Genomic DNA, 19,707 nt, shown 5'->3' on the forward strand with positions numbered 1-19,707 from the left:
TTATTACCAGATCATACAAGCTAAAGGAATTTATTGAATGACTGAGTCAGAAACTATACGTATGTTTGCTGAAAAATAAAGCACAAATTAATCAACTTACTTATGTAACTTGTACTTTAAAATCTCAAACCTACAATCGTATGGTACTAAATATAGTTAAGCTAAACCACTTCTGAGTAAATTTCATAAAAATAGGTTTCACATGATACAATACCAGGAACAAACAGATCACATGTAATAAAATTTGAGCCAAAACAACACTTTAAAAAGAAATTCATCATTAATTATCTCTGCCATAAATATAACTCTTTTGATATTAGGAAGTCTGGGAAAAGGAAATTCATCTTTCATAGAGAAGTTGTAAAATAACTATATTTTGTCAATACATGGACTTTTAAAAAAATAAAGTATTTGTAAAAATATGGACATTAAGAGAATATGCAGTACAGCCAAATTACTAACACAATTCTTTCTATCTCTATAGTAATATTAGAAATATGAAGGCACAAGCTGAAAACCATTATATCCCTGCAAAATCCTTCAATGCTAGAAACAGAAAGTAAGATATCAAAGCATTAATAAATTCCATGAAATCTAAAATAACTCATAATATAGGTCAAACTGAAGCCTGTAGGACAGATTATATTCACTTGACCTACCAATTCTAGTTTACCCTAAGAAAGTTAGCTCTAATAAAGAATCCAAATTAAAGCAACTGAGTAGAAATAAGATATTTCACATAAACCAAAACCACCATTGAAATGTATACTTCAAGCACTTAAATCTGGAATCCTTAGAAGCTGGTATGTTCTTATACAAAGAGGAACTCTTTTAGTTCATGAATCTATATGTAAATAAAATGTTACTCTCGAGTCCATTTCCCTTCTCTCAGTGCAAAGAGATCTACGTGATTGTAAAACAAAACCAACAGGTACTAAATTGCACATATTAATGATTAATAGAGCTTAAAATAATGAGTGAAAAGAAGATCCTTAAGCTTATCCAGCAGTGCTGGAAAATATATATCATGCCAGTTACTGCAGTATAGCCATGTCAGCTGATTTCATGAAGTCCTTCAATTTATGGAGGATTCTGGACTTTGGGCTTCCAAACTGAGAAGGTTAATCTGCAGTCTCAATTTTTATTTTATTTTCTATTACTTATTAAGATACATACTTTCAATGGTCCAGCTAAGGAAATACTGAGGTGGTGCTAACAGGCAAAATGGAGACTATTTAAAGTATCATAAGTAACTAACTCTCTCTTATATTAATTGGCTTTCGCATCACCATATATCTGAGGCAAATATAAAAATATATTTCCAGTTTATTCTATAACTAAATCCTAAAAATTAAGCAAACATATAACTTACCTCATACTGACAGTCTGATGATGTATACATTTTTAATAATGCTACATGGCTGTCATTTTCTGGTTGAGCAATATGGAGTTTCACAGAAATTGCTGTAGCAGATGGAACCCTGAAAAGATAAATATCAGTTCTCAAATACAAAATGCTGTGAAATAACCATGGCTAAGTCAATCCTCAGCACAACACAGTGAAATAACGTAAGGAGGCTAGATGCCACACGTTACTATGGATTGACACTTTTCCAGTCGTATCACAGTTGTCTGAATGCTCCTTCTAGGACACAGAAATTGGGGGAGAGGGTGGAAAGGGGTTCATATCTGAAGCAAGTAAGGTTTAAATTCTAGATCGCTTAAATAAGAATACTATATGGTATCTTATAATATTATATTATCTTATGGGCACAATGTTACATAAAGAATACCTACATTTTACTCAGAGGCCCTGTAATAATTTCTCTAAAATTTTATTATGATTTAAATAAGCAGACTAAGTAGAATATGTATTACTCAAAAACAACAAAGTTTAAGGTAAATTCTTTCATATACTTACTGTGCAATGGTTAGTGAATCTTCATAAGACCAGGGAATATGAAGTTTATAGATACTAGTAATTTCTTCTGTGGAAACATAAAGGAAATATGTATTACTAACCTTATGTTACTAAGGTTACTACTATAATACCTAACTATTTACACAATACTCATTTCATTAAAAAATAATCAGTAAGAGTTATATCACACAATAAATTATGGAGAATTACTTAATAATAATGTTTAATTAGACCTACAACAAGATATTAGAGCATGTGGGAAGTATAAGAAACTAGAAAAACATTAAACAGCTAAATCTCAATTATTACTACAATAAAACAGCAAGATATACAGTATTTTTAAAACGTGGATATTTAAACTGAAACAGATGAAGATGCTTACTGTTAAGAAAGGGTCTATGTTAAATCCATTTGGAAATATAAACAGCTTTTCTATTATCATATATTTAATATTAATTTACATAAAATATATGGAAAAATAAGTATTACAGAAAATTCAAGTGAAGACCTAATGATTCTTCAAATGACAATACTATTTTTTCAGAAATACACTTACCTTTCACTCCTGAGCACTTGCTTACAACGTTGATTTTAAAAGCTTGGTATATCTAATAGAATTTGACCACAAAAATTAAAAAAAAACAAGTTTATAAGTTTGTTTAACTAAACAGTAAAGTAAAATCAAGTCCTGTTATTGTCAAGATAATTAATTACCTGTCCAAAGTTCAGAAGCTCTATATTATAGAACAGGCCACTTGTATTTAATATCACTTTCCTTGAAGACAATCCTATTGAATTAAAAGTACTGTATTACTTAGAATACCAAAAAAAATTTTTTTAAAGTACAAAAGTACTGACTGCTTAAACAATGTCTAAAATAATGCCAACAGATTTTTAACATTAGAAAAGAGTTTATAGGTTCTTGCTTTCAGTATGGAGGAGTGAACTCCTAAAAATCCAATCCTCCTTCAATAAATTTTGAACAAAGCATAACATTTATAATGACTTTCAATGACATTTTATGTGTTTTAAAAAATCACTACATAGTTCCAATTTCAAAAAGGTATGCTTTCTTGGTAGATTTTTTTTTTTTAACATTTTAATCAAATTTTAAAAATCGCATCCACTTACACGTGAATGCCTTTGGATAAGAATATGCAAATGCGGGGCTTCCATGGTGGTGCAGTGGTTGAGAATCTGCCTGCCAATGCAGGGGACACGGCTTCGAGCCATGGTCTGGGAGGATCCCACATGCCGCGGAGCAACTAGGCCCGTGGGCCACAACTACTGAGCCTGCGTGTCTGGAGCCTGTGCCCCGCAACAGGAGAGGCTGCGATAGTGAGAGGCCTGCGCACCGCGAAGAAGAGTGGCCCCCGCTTGCCGCAACTAGAGAAAGCCCTCGCACAAAAACGAAGACCCAACACAGCCAAAAACAAATAAATAAATAAATAAATAAATAAATAATTGAAAAATAGATGTTAAAATTAAGTAATTTACAAAAAAAGAATATGCAAATGCAAGTGTTCAGATGCTTCTTTGAAAAGAGAAAACAATAAGACAAACCACCACTGTGCAATAGACAGAAAAGGCTTGAAATATTTTACCAAGTATATCACTGAAATTCTATTAATTAAAAAATAAATACTGTATGATGTTAAGATTCTGTCAGTCACATTTAGCACCAGTTAAAACACATAACTAGTTTTTTCATAATGTTGCATTATCATAACTATATTATAGGATGTATACTTGGAGTTAAGAAAAAAAAGACAGGATATTTTATCAACATGTAAACAAATTCGCTAAATACAGGGTGTACCATTAATCTGTGATTAATAAATCACTTTTGAAACACAATGCTAACTTACTCATTCAACTACAAACCATTTTAATGAGTACCTAGTGTAACCAATATTTTAAAATACAGCACTGAATTTAAGGCAACTCAAAATGAACAATAGGAGAAAAACTAGTAAATATGAAGTATACTTCACATTCTACTTAATCTAATTTAAAATACCATTCACTGTGGTACCCTTCTTCACAAGTAAGATGGTCTAACTTTTGGGTGTTTAAAAAATTCTAACAGGAGGTAAGAAATAATTTAAAATTTTGCTTTTCACTATGGCAAAAGGGAAATCAGAAGCTGAACACTTTACTAATTAAAAAAAATTTTTTTTTTAGCCTGACTCACACCTTGAAGATTTTAGAAAGAACATTATTATTAAAATGTTGATAGGCCCATTTGGAAGATTGTTTAACATCAACAAATAAGCCACAAGTGTTCGAATGTGTTATAATTTAAAATGTGAGACATTCACCAGTAATCAAAGCATAAATTTCCCTGAATGTTCTCACTTTTAAAAGAGTCCAAGTCTTAATTTATTATTAAATCTAAGATATCAAAAGTATTGGTGGACATCAGTTACATACTATTGTCAGAGTATATTTTAGCAACAATAAAAATTTCATTTTTTCACCTGAAGAAATCAAGACCCAATTTTCTTTTAATATATTAACTTTAAAATTTCTTAGCATATTCCAGAAGCACCTATATCCATTATGTCCAGGAAACCAGTTTCCTATCATTATACAGTATTAATCAGTTTAGCTGAGCATAAATTAAAACAAGGAGAATTTGCCTCTATGAACATGGAACTGAATATGGTATGTGTAATCATGGAGTCACAATTACAAAAATTTGACCTAGGGAGGGTAGATCTCTTATTTTATAAGCTTGCTATTTTTAATGAGGTAGGTGGTTTAGAGTTGTCATTTCTGTATTGTTCTGTGTATTCTTCAACCAAAAAAAAAAAAAAAAGGTGGGGGAGGGATAAAAATCTTAAAGGAAGTTTCCTCTCGCAAGTAACAGATTCTTTTCACGAATGGAATACAAAAGAAAAATATTGAAAAAATTGGGCATGCCAAAAGAGCACAAGAGCCAACTTAAAAAGAGCTCCCAACATCCAAAGCTGGAGCAACTTAAGCAAAAAAAAAAAGTAACCATAGTATTGCATTATAACCAAATAAATAAAATAAATATCCATAAGTCCATAGTGACATAAATAAAAACTGAATAAATGGGGGAAAAGGGACAACTTTCCCTTAGGAAGAATTCCAATAATTATAGAATGCCAGTAATAATTGCTTCAGACTAGATAAACCAATGGATGATAAAATTAGTGGGTTATTTTGAAGAAAAACAGGATACTTAACACAGTCTCAAAGTATCTCCCCCAAGATATTTATTAATCACAAAGAGAAAAGAAAAGCAGTAACTTTACTGGAGAAACCTGGCAGATAACACATTAACCAAGAAGTGATCAAGGTCCACATCACTAGTAATTAGACGTAGTGACATCATGTATCCTCTGATATGATACACTGAGAAGTTCACATTGCTCCTGTGATATTCTTGCCCAAAATGCGTAACCTGAATCTAATTATAAGAAAACATTAGACAAAGCCAAATAGAGAGATATTCTACAAAATAACTGACCAGTACTCTTCAAGGGCCTCAAAGTTATAAAACTCAAAGGAAGACTGAGGAACTATCAAAGATCAGAGGAAACTAGGGAGACATGACAACTAAATGCAATATGGGAACCTGGAGAACACTGGTGGAAAATCCAATGAAAACCAAATAAAACTGTAGTTAACAGTATTGTACCAGTGTTAATTTCTTAGTTTTGACAGTTTTATTCTTTATGTTAAGGTGAATGAGAGCTATATGGGAACTCTACTCTTTCTGTGATTTTTCTGTAAGTCTAAAATTGTTTCAAAATAAAATTTAAAGGAATATTTAGTTATGTGTATGTTATCACAACAAAAAAAATGGGAAATATTTAGAGCAATCTTGAAACCTTCAGACGGCAGGTAGTAATTTATATCTTAGAATAAACCTTTTATAAAAAGGGCCTATATGTAGTATAAATTCATGTGAAAACACATACACACAAACAATTACCTGCAAATGTATATGATCATGGATAAGTTTATTTTAAAGTTCATTTCTGGGACTTCTCTCATGGTCCAGGTCTAAAGAATCTGCCTTACAATGCAGGGGATGCGGGTTCGATCCCTGGTCAGGGAACTAAGATCCCACATGCCGTGGGGCAACTAAGCCCGCGCACCACAACTGCTGAGCTTGCGTGCCTCAACTGGAGAGCACACATGCCGCAATCTACAGAGCCCACACGCTCTGGAACCCGCACGCCACAGCTACAGAGCCCACGCGCCCTGGAGCCTGCACACCACAACTAGAGAAAGAAAACCCACACGCCATAACTAGAGAGAAGACCGTGTACCACAACGAAGAGCCTGGGCGCCGCAACGAAAGATCCTGCATGCCTCAACGAAGATCCTGCCTGCTGCAACTAAGACCCAACGTGGCCAAAAATAAATGAAATAAATAAATAATAAATATTTAAATAAATAAATAAAGTCTATAAAAAAAATAAAGTTCATTTCTCAGAAAATGATTGCTGGCCCAGTTAAAAATCAAACCACTGAGCCATATCACGTGGTTATTCTAAGAACTACACTTGAAATACACAAAAACACAATGTTACAGGGCTCTGCATTATTGCAACTAACTGGCAAAATAAATCAGCACTCTTAAAAATAAAAGCAATTCTTAAGATTTCCAAAATCAAAGTACTTACCAAAGGAAAAAAGATGAGTTACAGGAAGCTGTATGGCTCTTGTCTCTTTTTTAAAGAATTCACAATCTACAACAAACTGGAATATAAAACATTGATTTATTAGGAAAAAATAGAATTAAATTTATAGTAAAATATCTTCACTTGATATTTGAGTAGAAAACAAAAATCTATAAACTTCAGTTTTGAAGAAGGTATTATCTATTATCTATCACACCCTAACCCTGGTTATATTTAGGGGGCATGAATTCCTCAAGGAGAGATGCTAAGGTAAGAGAATTTGGTGACACAGCTTAACTTAATAGATAAATTATTAGAGGGTCATTTCTATAAGAGCAGATGTACAGCAAAGTTTTCTTGCAGCTAGTTTTAGGTGTTTATAGAAGAGGGACCATAAACGATGGATCAAAGCATTAAGAGCCAAGATTAACTCAAGATTAATTAAGAATTTAGGTAATATATCTCTGAATTCTTTCATACTCAAAAGGAAATGTGATTTTGTTACATCTTTTCAAAAAATTGCATATTTAGTATGTTTCAGCAGTCTAATTAGACTACAAAAGGCTTTTGGAGACACACTGCCATTCATCTACAGATGGCTAATGTTATTCATGTAAGATTATTTCAGGCTAAACAGAGATTATAATAAATGGAAAAGAGATTCACTATGTACAAAGAAAAAAAAACACTATCTCAAAACAAATGAACCTAAAATGTGACATCTGCATCACTGCAATTTCTGTAATGACATTTCTTATCTAATAACATTTCTACAGTGGCATAACGAACTTTGTTCTCAGCTGTCTACAATAAGAACAGTTTCATTAAAATCATTTCCACAATCCAACCAAATTACTCTGATCTATTTATATGAGCTGAGGAAGTAATTAATCTGATGCCTAACTGTAGCTAGCAAGTAGTTTGCTGTCTACAATAAGTGGAAAGTCAGTGGGGTCTATCCTAGGCTTTTCCAGTAACTACACCTTGGATTGTATTTTAAGCTGTGTTATGTTGTTTGCCTCTTGGGTGGAGTTCTGACTGTTTCTGAAAATGAAAAACAGATGAGGGAAAACGCTATTAGAATGTACACACACGAGGGAATAAAAGAAAAAAACTAAGGGGCTCTGCTTTTATTTTTCCCTCTTTAATTAGAAGGCAAAGAACACTGTCAGATATTTTCACTATAGAAAACAGCTGTTATAGAGAAATCATTTATTCAACAGGATAATTCATTCTATTTTTACAAGTATCTTTGGGTGAGCCATTGCCTGAGACAGGGAAGCGATTTTAAATCACTTTAACAGGTATTTAAAATAATACAACTTTTATTATTGCTTTAAAAATTTGGCCATTTCTTTATGGAATAAACCCTTACCCAAAAAAGAAAGAATTCAAGAGTCTGTCTCTGAAATACACAAGGTAAGTAAATTTCTAATGGACTTAATTATTTTGTTTTCCGTCATCAAAAAATGCAAGTAATTCCATATTTACATTTGGAAAACTATATTAAGATGATTAGTTGACTCAAGAAAATTTTGAACTGCCTATTTAAATATATGTATCCTTCTGATGATGAGCTATTAACAGACACATAGAAATTATGAAAGGCCTAAGTTACCATCCTTGTGAGATTGGGTATGCAACACGAGAGTCAGCAGTGTTACTTTCCAAAGAGCGTTAAGACACATTAAGTATTTATTAGGCCACTAAGACCGGCTATTTGCGAAACGCTCATTAATTTCTTGGAATAACCAAGGAAGCCCTTTGCAAGTTTGGGAAGATGTTAAATTCATTCAAAACCAACTTACCTGAAAGAAAAACCCTTAAAGAGAGCTTTTAGTATTGAAGATGTTGAATTACCTCTCACTTGAGCTAAGCAAAACAAAACAATGAATCCATTATAAGGTACTCGTGAGACTCAATCCTTGAGACTTCTCCTAACTACATCCCCTTTTCTTTTTTCCTTTAAATTTTCCTATGGTATTGGCCCCAAATCTCATTAACTTTCTCATTCAAGGAACACTTTTTTGAGCATTTATGTGGTAGTCACTAAAGGTTGAGGATGCAAAGTAGAGTAAAACCTATCTGGTCCTTACTCTGAATGAATTCATACTATGGTGATGGCAATAAAGACGTAAACAAATAAATTATAATTCGATATAATATATTCCTCAAAGAAGTTATAAACAAAGTATCCTGGCAATAAGTAAGAGGTTACTGGAGTAGTCTAGAAAAGGAAAACAAGGGACACTTAGGCTAGATCTTGAAGGGTAAGTTTGCTGGGTGAAATGTGGAAAGGGGAGTAGAGGGTCTTTTACCTCTATCTTCTTCTTTCCCTGCCTACTTGTCTCAAAAATCACCATCCTTTTATTTCTACTCCCACTTCACTAGTACAAGCCTTCATAATCCTATATGAGGTGCCTGTTCTCTCTTTTTCTAATCTATCCTATACCATAAATAGATGCATTTTCCAAAATAAATAGCTCTGATCCCATTACTACTACGGTGAAAAATCTTTCAGTTCCCTACTGACTCCTGAATTCTATAAAGTCCTGAATCTTCCAATCAAGGCCCTCCAGAATATGGCCATTAACTCCTTTTCCAGGCTTTTCTTCCACTACTATTCTACCCATGGTAGCCATCCTTTTAAAACTACTATTTACTTATTCACTATTTTCCAAACGTACCCTACACTGTCCATGTTTGGATCTTACTATTTCTTTGTCTCAACAGTGCTGTTCATTATAACTTTCTGCAATGATGTTACTATGGAGCATCTGGAATGTGGCTAATACAACTAAGGAACTGAATTTTTACTTTTATTTAATTTTAATTAATTTAAATTTAAATAGCCACATGTGCCAGTGGCTCCCATATTAGATATCCCAGGTCTAGAATATTCATTCTGCCTATAAAAACCCTAACTATCCTTTAAGGCAATTTTAAATATCACCTCATAATAATGCCTTTTTTGATTTCATCAATCAGAGATATCTCCCCCTTTAACACTTTTCATGGATTTGCTATATTCTGATTTGTTTTATGCATTTTGGATAACTCTTTCATTCTCACCCTTTCCCTGGCCACCAAATATATTTCTCTCCCCCTACCCAACAGTACGTAGCGTTTTGAGAACAGGGTTCATGTCTTTCTCATTTGTGTGCCTCCTATAATTCCTGGCACATAGTCTTGAACATAAGAGAGTACTCAATAGTTAACAGATTTTGAAAGACTGATAAAGTAGAACTAATTCCCACTTGAAACAAAGAGACTTGGATTTATTCTGCTTAGTTCAAGTTAGAGTAGATGATCCTAATGCTTTAAACAGTCTTAGGTGGATCACCAACCTGGCCACTGTTTCAGATAAGCCCTAAGCTGAAGAATTCATCAAAAAATAACTTAAAATATTTAGCATGAGTATCCCCAAAACATTCTGAAAACAGCCTTAATTTGTTACCTTACTTCCATGAATAGATGGTACATAAACAACAAGATGAGACAAAGATGGATAGTCTTGAAGTCTTAACGTCAGAGACTAAAAAAGGATGAAAAAAAGCTGATTTTATTTCTCAGGATATATAGAGCTTAAAGCATGTTAAAAGAAAGATAAATTACGAACATTTATTTCTTACCTAGTAAGTCATGAAAAAACTGACTTCAAACTTTATGTTCAGTACTTCATAAAATGCCCATGTTTACATTTTCAGGTCAATGAGCCTGCTGAAGGTCAAATTTCTAATAATTATGTAAATATGGACTGCCAAAAATATTCCTTGAACTGTATCCCTTCATGTAAAATAAATGACATTTAACATTAAATTTAATTATTTTACATAATTATTTCCAGATTTGATGTTTCTTACAATTTGTCTACTTGTTTTGTATAATGTTACAGTATGATTTCTACAGTTATTTTGGTAGTATATGACAAAGAGCATTCAATAGTTGATGAATGAATGGATGCTCAATATGATGGAAGAATTCCAGCTTAATCTCAAATGATTCTGATCTAGCCCAAGTAATAAACAGTTGCTGGCTAATGATGTTATGAACATCATTCCCTGGAACTTATTCAGTAAGTGACATGAACACAGTAAGTCTAATAATGCACCTCACCAAATGAGCATCTATTCTTTTATCAAAACTAAAGACATCTTACAGTCCATATTTTGAGGAATGAATAGATTGGAGACTGGTCTACCTGATGAAAAGCCAGGCCACCAAATACAGTTTTCAAGTCTTTTTTTTTTTCTGACAGTAGATGTGGCGAGGGTGTGAGTAATTATATGCTGTGACAATCTGTGTACATTAAGAAATTTCTTCACTTAATACTCTCCACTGTTCTTCTGAAGCACCAATGTGGGCAAGTTGGATAGAGGTTCTAAAGAGAACTGTCAATGAGTGGTCCTCAAACAACCTGACCAGATTCACCTGGGGGTGCTTGTTAAACTCCTGGGCTGCACCTCAACTTACTCAGCAAAGTCTCTGCAACAGATTTATGTATTCTAGTGTAAATTAAAGGGCCTTAAAAGAGCCACACAAACCAAAGCTAAAGGCAACTGAAACCAACCAGACAGGTGGTAGACAATATGAAAGGTAAATTAATTAGAAAGAACCATGGTTACTCTGTGTAGCTATCCACTGAGAGCTTTTGTTATTTATTCTCAAGAATAATTTTTTTCCTCAAGAATTTTTTTTTTTAGGATCAGAATACTTTAAAAAGATATCAGTGTGTCAAAATACATTTACTTATAAAGTTAAGTTCCCATATAGTTATAATGTCAGTAGGATTTGGGAAGATAATATTCATGAAATTGTTACACTGACAGGTAAGGTTAATATGAAGTTTGGAAATTTTTCAGTGTTTTAAGGGTAAAATGACCTTAATGCTGAAGCAACACACACAGAAAATCAAACACCAGCGTTTGGATGTCAGAAACCCTTCAAGTTCTGCTGCTGTGTGTAGGGCAAAGCTGTGGTGCTAAAGTATGATTTAGGCACAACAGTGACTAGGTAATTTTTCTCATTAACTTAGATTTCTTTTCAAAGTTAATTGTTTTGTTTGTTTTTTAGCAATAAGTCCATTTGGGCTTACCCAATTGTTGGTCTGCTGTGGTTTCTGTCTTCATTGTACCATGACAGAAAAGTTCCATGGGACTCATGCTGTGAAGGCCCTAAACCGAATTTATAAGTGCTTTGCTGGAGGAGTCTGTCTATTCATTAACAGTTCAGTCAGCAGAGGTGCCCAAGGTGGTATGATTCTCATCTTACACTACCTTTGTTGAGATGATATAAATATGAATAAAACTCACAAGAGTTTTTCACTTCAATCTTTCCTTTCCCTTCAACTTCATGGCAAAATAATTTTGTGTGCTTTTTATAAATGGCTAACACACATATATATATAATTTTGATTTTCATTACAATGGAAAAGTTTATTTGCATTTAATGATTATAATCCTTTTCAACTGAGAATGCTTAAGATAGCAGAGTATTATAATCCTCATTTTCTAACTTTTCTCTTCCAGTTTTCTCCCAAAATTCCAGTAGGCTTTTAATGCCGCCTGGCACTTTCTTCTAGTATCCACTATAAAAAGTAAGCAGCTGGGGCTTCCCTGGTGGCACAGTGGTTAAGAATCTGCCTGCCAATGCAGGGGACACGGGTTCGAGCCCTGGTCCGGGAAGATCCCACATGCCACGGAGCAACTAAGCCCATGCACAACTACTGAAGCCCGAGAGCCTAGAACCCATGCTCCAAAACAAAGAGAAGCCACCGCAATGAGAAACCCACGCACTGCAACGAAGAGTAGCCCCCGCTCGCTGCAACCAGAGAAAGCCCGTGCGCAGCAACGAAGACCCAACGCAGCCAAAAATAAAATAAATACAATAAATAAATTAAAAAAAAAAAAAAGCAGCTGGAAGAACTTGTTCTACTACTCAGCCAGCTGTTTCTTACACTTAGAAAAAACAACACAGGGGTCTAGAACTAGACGAATACATTGTTAAATCTTTGAGACTTAAAAAAAAAAAAGGATATTATGATTTAAGAAATAATTTTTAAAAAATAGTAGCAAAGTAACATTTTATTGGGTTTTTAATGATTTATTTCTTCCTAACTCTTAAATTACAGACTGGAAAGGATATCCAAACTGGAAATTCAAGGAAACATTTAATATATCTTATGAATAATTGATCAGTAAGTATACCCCAATACTTCTGTTTTTGTGCTTTGCTCCTGCCTAGACAGTTAGGATAGAACTAGTGAGAGACCTTAAAAATGTTATGAGTCAAATCACTTATTTGTCTTATCAATACAAAGCCACATGAATGAACATGCACAAAGTAAGGCTGACCAAGGTGACACAAAAAATAACTGCAATCATTCCAAAGTCAAGCGTGACTTGCAATTATTCATCCTGTCATCATTCTTCTCATTGGTATAGGACAGAGTTGACTACACATACAGATAAATAAACATTCATGAGCACAAATAACTAACTGGAGTAGGGAGATGATTGGGACCAACCAGAGGACTTCACATTCAACCCTATGAATATAGTATTCATTATGACAATATATTCTAAAGTATAGATTTACTTGAAGACTAAAAACTATCAACTCTGGCATACGATTATCAGTTATAATAAATACAATTTGAAATTTAGAACAGATATTTTCATCAAATTTTAGAACTGTTTTATTTTCTCAACAATAGATTTTGTGAGTGTGCAAATTAGCCTTTTGTAAAGATGTGCTGACCTACCACAGTTGCTTAAGGAAATCACTAACAATTATTAAATAAATTCCATGGAGTACTAGATAAAAGTAGTTACTGAAGTGCTTAACCACAGATGATACTGAAATTGAAAATTGCTTTGTGTCTTTTTGAGATGCTTACTTCCCTACTGTAGGTCCTCCCCAAAATGAATTGAGTATATTCAACTTAATATTTTAAGACAGACCATTCCAAACAAACCCTCAAATTGAATCTTAAAAACTGATCTACCTCTTAGTATGATGCTATAACATATAGATTTAATTTTATTTAGGACTGATGACTTATAGTTTTCACCTCTGAAAGCTAGAAAAGAATTGCATGTTATTCTCCATTAAATATATTTCCAGAGAAAATATTTCTAAAATGCATCTTAGCAAATTTCAAGTTTATTTAATACCTAGATGAATTAATCAAAGACCATACTGTACATGCCTATATGCCCAAATATTTTTTCACCTGGATATTAACATTCTAAATCCATAATTTACCTTAATTGTTGGCAGCAGTTCAGCTTTCCATGATAAATCAACCCCTTGCCGGCTTGGAAATAAATATGAAAATATAATTAAAGGACAAATATATTAAAGTATTATAAATTATAAATAAGCTTCAGAGCAAAAAGAAACCATCTATAGACCTACCAAAGACAGTTCTAATGAACTCAAGTCTAATAGGTCTAACACAATACACTTTATCCACGTAGTCCTTTGGGGAACAAAACGTAGTTTTTCCTAGCAACCAACTATCAATGTTTGCAAAAATTACTAGTATGTTAATTTTCTTTATTTTTAATTTTAAAATCAATACTATAATTTAGTTCAGTAGCAAAATGAGCTTAAGAATATCTGAAGTGGGACTTTCCTGGTGGCACAGTGGTTAAGAATCCTCCTGCCAATGCAGGGGACACAGGTTCGATCCCTGGTCCAGAATATCCCACATGCTGAGGGGCAACTAAGCCCGTGTGTCACAACTACTGAGCCTGCGCTCTAGAGCCCGCGAGCCACAACTACTGAAGCCTGCGTGCCTAGAGCCCGTGCTCGACAACAAGAGAAGCCACCACAATGAGAAGCTGGCGCACCACAACGAAGAGTAGCCCCCGCTCGCCGCAACTAGAGAAAACCCGCGTGCAGCAACAAAGACCCAACACAGCCATAAAGAAATAAATTTATATTAAAAAGAAAAAAGTAAACTGTTAAGCTTTAACAAAAAAAATCTGAAGCTATTCTGAAAGTGTGATTTGAGTATATCTTATGTTGAGAAAAATGAACAGAGGGCCTTATGTTCAAAACACTTACCACATAGAAGTGCTGTTTATGCAGCCAAAAATCCAGCTATTTGTATCCTATTGATTAATAACACAAAATAAAGCACACTAAATATTGTAGAAAATAATTATATAAAACAGGCATTTCACTGTTTATGATAGGGTCAGTAGGCACAATGGAAACATAAAATAACAACTTATTGTTTAGAAATGTATTCAAAATGTTCTCAAAAGTCAAACAGGTCAAGGTGAGGCAAAGAATCTAATGTCAACATAGACAGGTAAGCAAGTAACTTGGAGCAGCAGTATGAGAGAGTGACCTGATGGGTTATCTCTCCACAGCATACTGTTAAGCAATTTTAATTTCTGAACCGACACTTTTAGAGTTCAGCAATGTCCACACTTTAATTAGGTACTTACATAGAAAGTAACCTATATTTTAACAAAACTAGAAGAGTGAACAACTAGAGGTAGACTTTCACACAAACAGAAAAAAAAAAAACAACTCCAGAGCCAAGTAATTAAAAATAACAATCCAAGTACAGCTTTTTAGTTTATCATTTGAGTTCTCATTTGATTACTAGGCAGATAACTTTTATGCAACTGAGAATGTGCTTGGATTGAAGCACAATTCCAAGGGTTTAAGACTAAAGCTAGTTGTTACTTTACTAGCGCAGACTGGGAATGCTGCAGAGATGGTTGTGGTATTTTAACAATATTATGTATTCAGCTGCAGTCATTTAAAAGCAGTATGACCCAAGATCTTCACTCTAACTTTTAATTAAGTAGTAAGAGCAATGCTCCAAGATCTAACGATCCAACTACTGAAATCCTACCAGGGCATAAGAGAATGAGAAACACTGCTGAGACAGCTACATACATTTTTCCTTAGTATACAGACAGGACAATAAAAATAGCAATCCTTTCATTCAATTAATATTTATAAAGTCCATTCCAGGGCCGAGGAATTATGCTAAGCCCTCAAGAAAAATGATGAATCAAGCAGACCTACCCTCTGCCCTCATCGAGCTTAAATAAAATTTTAAGATATTTTTCAAGAATTCAGAAAAGCAAGCTGAAAGAAAACAAAAACAATGTGGTATTTCTCTACTCTCCACTGCTGGCAAAATACTTCGGTAAACTCTTTTATCAGTTACCTGTGTTTACCAGAACAACAACGTGACATTATAAAGCAAGGCAACAGAAAGGATCTGCATGGCCTAGACAAAGAGAATCTAGCAACCTCTCAAGATCCGACTCACTTTTGTAATAGGTTTTTGAAGCTATTGCAACTCAAAGACAGCCCTTATTATGAAAATTGCCAAGATTGCACACTACTTACTTTGGTGTCTAGGGAATTCTGATTCATTCACTAACAGACTGAATAAAGTATTATTCAAATCCACCCTAAAACACCATGTTGTTATAACCTAGAAGGTGTCAAAAGAACAATTTCAGGTCATCTAGTAAACACCCCTAACTCAGTTAATTTTAAAACTTGTATTAAAAATCTTAGAAAAAGTCACTCAGAATTTACTGAGGCTTCGCTGGTGGCGCAGTGGTTGAGAATCTGCCTGCTAATGCAGAGGACACGGGTTCGAGCCCAGGTCTGGGAAGATCCCAAATGCCGCGGAGCAACTAGGCCCGTGAGCCACAACTACTGAGCCTGCGCGTCTGGAGCCTGTGCTCCGCAACAAGAGAGCCCGCGATAGTGAGAGGCCTGCGCACCGCGATGAAGAGTGGCCCCCGCTTGCCGCAACTAGAGAAAGCCCTCGCACAGAAATGAAGACCCAACACATCCAAAAATAAATAAATTAATTAAAAAAAAAAAAAAAAAAGAATTTACTAACTCCTGAAGTGCACAGAAAAGAAAATGCTACTTGATTATAAAATTTATAGATCTAAAAAAAAAATCTATCTACAGTAAAAAAATATGTCCTCGATGGCTGCTGAAATCATTAGGTGAAAGACTGACTAGGAACTTTATAATGAATGGGTCAGGCCGATATGACCTGAGTCCACTGATATATCAGTCCACTGATTTTTGTCAATGAAAGTGGGACAACCAGATATTATATATCTCTTGATATGATAAGTATGCAGTTCTACTTATAAAACATTCATACCATAAAAAAATGCATCTATTCAAGATTCTAGATCTAACTACCAGTTTACACAAAACAATGGATAGAAATACATGTTAAAAGATACCACAAGAATACAATCAACTAAACCCAGGACAAATGTATGGCATGGGGGAAAAAAAGAGGGGGCTGTTAAAAAAAGACATAAGACATATGAATCAAATGCAATGTATGTACTTTTTGGATTCTGATTCAAACAAGCTAACTTAAAACTTAAATGAACAGAGGAAAATTGAACATGGACTGGATACCACATGATAGTAAGGAATAAGTAATTTTGTTGGATAAAATAATATAATAACATTATTATAACATAATATAATAATATTATTAGTATTATAATAATATGTAAAATTCTTATCTGTTATAAAAACATACTGAAATATGTATGGATAAAATGGTAAAATGATAAAATGCCTGGATTTTGCTTTAAAAATGCTTCATTCAAAAAAAGTGAGGAAGGGACAAATCAAGTAAGAATGGCAGAATATTGGTAACTGTTAAAGCTGTGTGATGGTTAAATGAGAATTTGTTATTATATTCTCTCTCTACTTTTGTATGTTTGAAAACTTCTATGATAAAAATTGAAAACATTTAAAACAAATTCTCCACATGACTAGTAATACTCACCCATGGACCTTAATTATATAAAAGGGATCCTCCAATAAGCCAAATGGATAATTTGCACTTTGGCAAGGATTTTTCTCAATATAATACTGACATTCTGATTTGGAATTTAGTAGGAGTGTGGATATTTTAAGCCATCACTCTCAGGGCCAGATTCTCTTGGGATAAACTACCCATCCAAATTTTAGGCTGAGAGATGGTAGTCTGTCTCTGGTGAGAGATGCAAAACTGTGGCAATTCCACTAAAATTAGTATTCATTAGCACCTAGCCCACAGTGCCTGCCTACCATCTTTTCTAAAGACTTTACTATATACCAAATGGCGGTATCAACCAACTAAGTGATATATTAGATCCTAGTCCTAAAAAATACAAATAATCCAACAAAAGGGAAACGAGGGAACTTAAATTATGAAAGATGCAAATATAAAGTGAAGAATTCTAGGACATGAGGGGAAAAAATCAGAATAGAGAGAAAGGAACCCAAATTGGGAAACAAATTCCTGAAATTAAGAAGTGCTGATAAATTATTACTTAAACAGACCTAATATAACAAAAGCATGCTAAAGCGTCTTAACATATTTCTAGCATAGTAGGTACTCATTAAAAAAAAATACACAAACAAAATCATCATACTGATACTGTAAGTCTAGATAACACTGTAACAAAAAGTTACTATACTATTTTAGAGAATATTTGGTATAAAAAGTACTGCAAATTTTAGTATGGAAGCCATGGGAAAAACAGGATTTACTTTATACAACAAAGGATAGCTTTGCTTAAATATATCTATTCTGTAAAATACTAATAGAATTTTAGAATTAAAGGAGCTCTGAACTGAATTCCTTCATCCTAAACATAGTGAAACTAAAGTAGAAAAACCTAAACTAGAGGTAAAGGTACAAGCTAATAGTATAGATATATTATCAGTTACAGAAGCATTTTGATTAGTACTTTTCAATCAATACTCTCTGTTCCAGATAAGTGTTTTTCAACTTATTAGATTTAATAATAGTTCATAGCTAAAGATGATATCCACTAGATACTAGTTAAATCTTAAAAATAAACAACAGTTAGCCTTTTAAATTTACATAAAGTGTATCAATTATCTTACCAGCATGGTACTCTGACAATAGACATGAGTGTAGATTTTTCTATGATTTGCAAGGGGAAATGTAAAATATATCTTATCAGATTCCTAAAAAAAGAGGGAAAACACAATAAATTATGAGTAGATAATTTCATCATTCAAAAATTCAGATAAAGTAATGAATAATTATTCTAATTAATTATTTTAATTCTATCATTCTTGGTGTTGTTGAGAACCAATAATCTAGGAATGGGAAGAAGAAGATACAGATGCAAGATAGATCAGGTATAAACTCTGTAGACCTGAATTTGTCTTGGAAGTATCAGTATGAATGCATGTCTTTTTTGTTTGGGTTTGGTTTTTGGCCTTATGACCAAGATAAAATACATTTCCTAGCCCTGTTCACTGAAAAGGCCTTAGAAATGCTAACTCACTAGCCATAAACATCTCTAATGCCCAAATTATGGTTTTCAGATACTGTTTCCCAAATAATAGGAAGAGCTTCTTTGAGAAAAAGCAGATTCAAGGTCTGGGATGGGAAATGGTACACAATGAGCTAAAATACTTTCTCATACTAGATAGTGAGGAAAATATCAAAGACAACTAAAGAGCAGCTATATCAAAAAGATTCAGGAGCCTACCTTGAAATGGCTTCCACTGGTCAAGGACAGAACAGTTTTAATAGCAATTTTAGTATCAAAGATAGAACAATTTTAGTATTTTAGTTTAGACAGAAACACAAAAATGTTTAAGCTCATAATAATACTGGAGGAAAACCCCCCCAAAACATCTTACGGTCACTAATGGAGGGTGTTTGTGAGCCAACTCACTATTCTAAAAACCAGTAAATATAAGATCCAAAGAATTATCATTTTTTTCCTTTGTAATTTGTTCTACTTTTGATAAATTTAGTAGATGAGAAGTTTTTCTATATAGTGTTTCAGTTAACAAATGAAGAAGGAATAATCGGAGTCTCATTGCTTTTGTACTCCCTATTAATGGCTCTAGGCCTTCTACATCAATAGCTGCTAACATCACAAAAAGAGAGCGAGTCTAGTAAAAACAAAAACAAAACAAAAACCTGAATCTGATGAAGCATCTAGATCCAAGATCCAGCTACCAAGTCACAGGAAAGAGTAGGGAAAGGAATATACTGGATGACATTACAGGAGTGCAATCAGCAAAATCAAGACTGTGTGAAACTCTATAGGACAAATGACTAGT

The 19,707-nt window shown here is 33.6% G+C and overlaps 1 protein-coding gene across 3 annotated transcripts in view; it reads right to left on the reverse strand.

Annotated features, from left to right (window-relative positions):
* PGAP1 (post-GPI attachment to proteins inositol deacylase 1) overlaps positions 1 to 19,707 on the reverse strand; it is a 71,460-nt gene that overhangs the window by 14,185 nt on the left and 37,568 nt on the right. For 2 of the 3 annotated variants that reach the window (XM_059928401.1, XM_059928400.1), the window contains exons 10-18: positions 18,508 to 18,591; positions 14,656 to 14,702; positions 13,849 to 13,900; positions 10,040 to 10,117; positions 6,586 to 6,661; positions 2,636 to 2,709; positions 2,478 to 2,529; positions 1,922 to 1,988; positions 1,373 to 1,481 (exon numbers count right to left, since the gene is read on the reverse strand). In XM_059928401.1, the coding sequence (XP_059784384.1) occupies positions 1,373 to 1,481; positions 1,922 to 1,988; positions 2,478 to 2,529; positions 2,636 to 2,709; positions 6,586 to 6,661; positions 10,040 to 10,117; positions 13,849 to 13,900; positions 14,656 to 14,702; positions 18,508 to 18,591 (639 nt within the window). The remainder of the gene's footprint in view (positions 1 to 1,372; positions 1,482 to 1,921; positions 1,989 to 2,477; positions 2,530 to 2,635; positions 2,710 to 6,585; positions 6,662 to 10,039; positions 10,118 to 13,848; positions 13,901 to 14,655; positions 14,703 to 18,507; positions 18,592 to 19,707) is intronic. The other variant, XM_059928402.1, reaches the window with a different exon arrangement.

This window comes from Balaenoptera ricei, chromosome 7 (genome assembly GCF_028023285.1).
Source record: "Balaenoptera ricei isolate mBalRic1 chromosome 7, mBalRic1.hap2, whole genome shotgun sequence".
In the NCBI taxonomy this organism is placed as follows: Eukaryota; Metazoa; Chordata; class Mammalia; order Artiodactyla; family Balaenopteridae; genus Balaenoptera; species Balaenoptera ricei.